Here is a 4,663-nt window from a genome sequence, read left to right on the forward strand (position 1 = left end):
CAGTAAAATTAAATGTGACAGATTCATAATTCTAGGTAAACACGATCAAAAGCAATCCAATTGTTTTTGCGATTTAAGTCTATTACGATTCATCCATCAATGAAATCTCATTCCAATTATACTTGTTTTTATTATGATTTGGTAAACCTAGCCTTATGTTTCTTTAACAAAAATTCATAGGAATTTTCTGAAAAACGCAGCAACGACGCATAAAAAATACAAAACACATTCATAAGTTCAAATCACCATTTCACTACTTAACCAAATCAAACAAATAATATATCAACGAAAAGCTCTTCAAACGTACTTTAAATTCATGTGTCATTTAATCAATAAAAATTTAGTTGGAGAGCTATAAGAAATCCAGAAAAATTGTCTTAACATGCCATAAAATCATAACTCATGAAATACTCTACCAAAGATCATGAAACATTGTAGAGAGTTACTCAATCCTATTACTGGCAAACATCCAAAGTTTCATCACATTTCGATGGATATACCAAAATAGGTTATTAAAGGATTCTAAACAGCCATAGCTTAACTTAAGATAAAAGGTACGGAAACAATACTAGATACCCTAAAAACTACTTTGATACTAATGTTGGGTTTTAATCCAGTGAACTAACCTCTTGTAGCATGCAACTTAATGCATTGAAAAAAATCGAACAAGACAAACAATCAATAGAGAATGTCACAAGGATAATTCACACTCTCACATTGCCTAAATTCTCTTTACAAATGTAAATGTAGAGAGAGATTAAGGGATAAAAGTTTTTTTCTTTCTTTCTTTATTTTAGTACAATTGCAGGGATGGAGATTGATCCTCCGACCTCTAAGAAGAAAGGTCATCAATTACCACTAAATTGACAAATATTCTTTCTCCCTATGTTCTAAAATAATATCCTAAAAACTCATGTTTTCACAAAAGAGGATGGTTACTAAAATTCTCTCCTCATTAACTATTAAATATATTAATATTAAATTAATCTTCAATCAATTAATGCTAAGCTATGATTCACATTTTATTACTAATTTGCTAGATAATCACAACTATTTGGACAAGACACCATTGGTTTATTCTAATTCGGCCACATTATCATAATCTATTTTACATATAGAATAATAGAAGTGTTTTTAATATCAATTATTTATTGAAAGAATATAGAAGTGTTTTTAATATCAATTATTTATTAAAAAAAATATAGAAGTGTTTTTAATATCAATTATTTATTAAAAAAAATATAGAAGTGTTTTATATTTGATGAAAGAACAATCTGTTACTATAAGTGCACAATCAATTTATAGTAATTATTTCTTATCAACTAGGTGTTGTTACGATTATTCATTAATTTATTTTTGTAATTTATATAATATATTTATTTTTATTAATTTGAACTTATTTTAAAATTAATATAGTTTAAATTAATTTTATGGCTATTTTCAAATAAAAGAAAATAAGCCAACTTATTTACAAATACAAATATAGTAAAATTTCATTATCTATCAATAATAGACTGCAATAGACCGCTATAGACATCTATCAATATCTATCAATGTCACTAATAGATGTATATTGCAAACGATAGACCGTGACATTTTCTTATATTTGAAAATGTTTTTAGTAGTTCTACCATTTCAACAATTAACTTTAATTTTGTTTGTGATTTTCTAAAAACAAAAATCTATGTTAATTTAAGATTTTTATAAAATAAATATGAATTTAAATTAAATTTGGATATCTTCCCAAAAAAAAAAAAAAACTACCATATGACAAAAGAAGTTATATAAGGTTGATAGTATTTATTTTAAATATAATTTGTAAAGGAAAATTATTTCAAATAGTAAAATTGCTGAAAATATTTACAAAATATAGCAAAATTTTAGAATCTATGAATAATAGATACCGATAGATTATCAATGTCACTCATAGATATTGATAGAAGTCTATCAATAAATATTTTAGTTCATTTTTTTATAATTGAAAACAACATAATTTACATATATATGTATATAGTAAAAAGAGGATGAAGGCACTTATGTTTCAAGAGACTATCTAAAACTCTTGAGATGCCCTTGTAAAGACATTCTAGGATGTTCGAGCATATCTAGATTACTAGGCAACTTACATCACCTTAATACAAACACCGTAATTACCTATCTATTTCATGAAAATCTTGGATTCCTACGAAATAAATGACTTCTTATAATAAGTCACTATCACCTCGATCAACTTGATTAAGACTTAGAGGGCATTTAGGGCAAGGAATTGGTTATTATAGTTTTAGGTTATAATAGTTTGTGTTTGGGGTGTATATTATTTAAGTTTGGGTTATAATAGTATGCGTTTGAAGTGTAAACTATTTTAGTTTGGGAAGGAAATAGTAAACGATGTAGAAAGAATAAAACAATGATTAATGTCAAATAGTAAAAACTATAGAAAATAATAAATATCGTAATAAATGAGGATTTTAAAATATAATTAATCATGAGTTTTGAAATAGTGTTTACTGTAATAAAATGGTTATTGTAATCCTAGGATAGTATTTGGATAAATTAGAATTTCCAAACCTACTTATGCGGTTAGAACTAAAAATATAAATTACAATAAATCACTCAATCAAAATAGTGATATTTAGAATTAAAAAGAGAAATTACCCGCTAATTAACTTCAAGATACAACATTAATAACAAATTGTTTCACAAATTAAACTCATAATATCTAAAGTATAATAAAATTAAACTCAAAATCAAAGGTATAGAAAAACAAAACAGAAAATGTTGTAATGGAGATCATAAAATCTTCTTCTTCCTCAATTTCGCCACCATCAATTTCATCCTCATTCAGAAATCCCGCCGCCCAAAAAAAAAAAAACAAAAACAAAAAACACACTGCAAAAACGGAGGAAACAGTAAAAAAAAACAAAAAAACAATACCTGAAAGCTCCGCCGGAATATTCCATTTGAGAGAAAAACAGAGTTCGAACTTCCGACGAATCAGCAGCGGGAATACGAAGAAGAATGAGAGGAAGCTTTTTCACCGTCGCCGTGGCTCTGAAACCGTCCATGGACGTCAAGATGCGGCAACCCGTCGGAGATGAACGGGGGAATCGATGGCGAAGACTGCTCATTAATCGGATTTGTATGGCGTTTTCCAGCAGAGACGACGGAGAGATCATTCCAAGTGTAATGCGGCACCGGAGATTCAAGGCTGGACTGAAGGGGGCCCCTCTGCGGGAACGCACCGGAGCTTTGGTTAAAAACCGGAATCGAACCGAAGACATTACTGTTCCAGGCCACAATTTTCTCAAATCCATCGTCAAATCCAGGACCAGAATTTCCCGAACTAGCGGTGTAAAAAACCGTCTGATGATGATGATGATGATGATGATGAAGAACATTTTGGGGAGAATTTTGGGTTTGAAGAGATAGCCCTAAATTCTGACAGCTCTGTAAACCAACGCCAGATTCAACCGGTAACGGCGGAATCAAGTTCTCACTAAATTGGCTTTGAAACAAGAAATCGTGATTCTTAAAAGACTCAGATCGGTCTGTGACTGTAAGAACATCAATTCCATTTAGCTCTGTTTCTGTAGGAACAGAGGAACGAGCATTTGGATTACAAGGGGAGAGATCAGAGAGCTTATCAATGGCGGATTTAGCCTTTTTGATTAGCCAATCGACGGCTTTACTTGGACGATCGTAACCCAATCGGTCTTGAACGTCATAGAACTGAATGGCGGTATGAGCAGATAAACGAACACGACGGTCGCGAAGGCCTTTGGCCGTATAAACTTTGCTGTGGCGGTCCTTCCGGGCAGTGGATCGGACGACGAGGCCGGCGCCGGGGACTTGTAAGATCTCACCTCCGATCCTCTTGATTCCCATTCTGGTTCTTCGTGTTGCATGTTGTTCTAGAATTGGATTGAGAAAGGGTTTGTTAAGCGTTTCTGTGGCATTGGAATCCATGGGTTCTTCTCCATGAAAGGCAGTTCAAATTCCAGTTGAGATTCTGAATTGTAGTGGAAACAAGGAACCCACTTTTTTTTTTGGGCTTTGGGTTTTTGGGTTTTTGATGATCCCAAAAAAGAAAAGAGGAGAATTTTCAGAAATTCAGAAGGGAAAAATGGGTGAAGTAATTTTGCTGAAGAAGAATCATTGGAATGGAAATGGAAGACTAGAGAGAGAGTGGGAGAGAGGAAGAGAAAGTAGCATTTTGCCCTTTGAAACTAACAGGAAAATGTGGCCTTTGAATGGATGATATTTGGCAAAAAGTGGGAACACAAATCAGTGGTTGGACACTGTCCATAAAAACACTCAATCATGCATAAGAGGTTAAATTACACATTTGGTATCCTTCTTATAAATTTAATCCATATAATTTGATAATATTTTCTTAATTAGATTATTTATGAACTAATCAAATTATAAGGATTAAATTCTAACTTTTAAAATATAAGGACTAAATTTTAATTTTTTTCGTAATTATAATGACAAATTATTAGATGTGGATGTTTCTTAATAATTATTGGATGCAAATTTGTAATCTATATGTTACCCTTAAGCATGTTTGGATTGACTAGGAAAAAATGTTTTTTATGAAGTCATTTTTATATAAATGCTTTTGATAACAACTATTTAAGTTTGGTTAAATTTTCTCAAAAAG

General features: G+C 31.1%; 1 protein-coding gene across 1 annotated transcript; it reads right to left on the reverse strand.

Annotated features, from left to right (window-relative positions):
• Positions 1 to 2,613: 2,613 nt before the first annotated feature.
• LOC120088843 (transcription factor TCP4-like) lies at positions 2,614 to 4,258 on the reverse strand. The gene has a single exon (XM_039046286.1). The coding sequence runs from the start codon at positions 3,964 to 3,966 to the stop codon at positions 2,995 to 2,997; it is 972 nt and encodes a 323-aa protein (XP_038902214.1). The 5' UTR covers positions 3,967 to 4,258; the 3' UTR covers positions 2,614 to 2,994.
• Between the last annotated feature and the right edge of the window lie 405 nt (positions 4,259 to 4,663).

Source organism: Benincasa hispida, chromosome 10 (assembly GCF_009727055.1).
Source record: "Benincasa hispida cultivar B227 chromosome 10, ASM972705v1, whole genome shotgun sequence".
In the NCBI taxonomy this organism is placed as follows: Eukaryota; Viridiplantae; Streptophyta; class Magnoliopsida; order Cucurbitales; family Cucurbitaceae; genus Benincasa; species Benincasa hispida.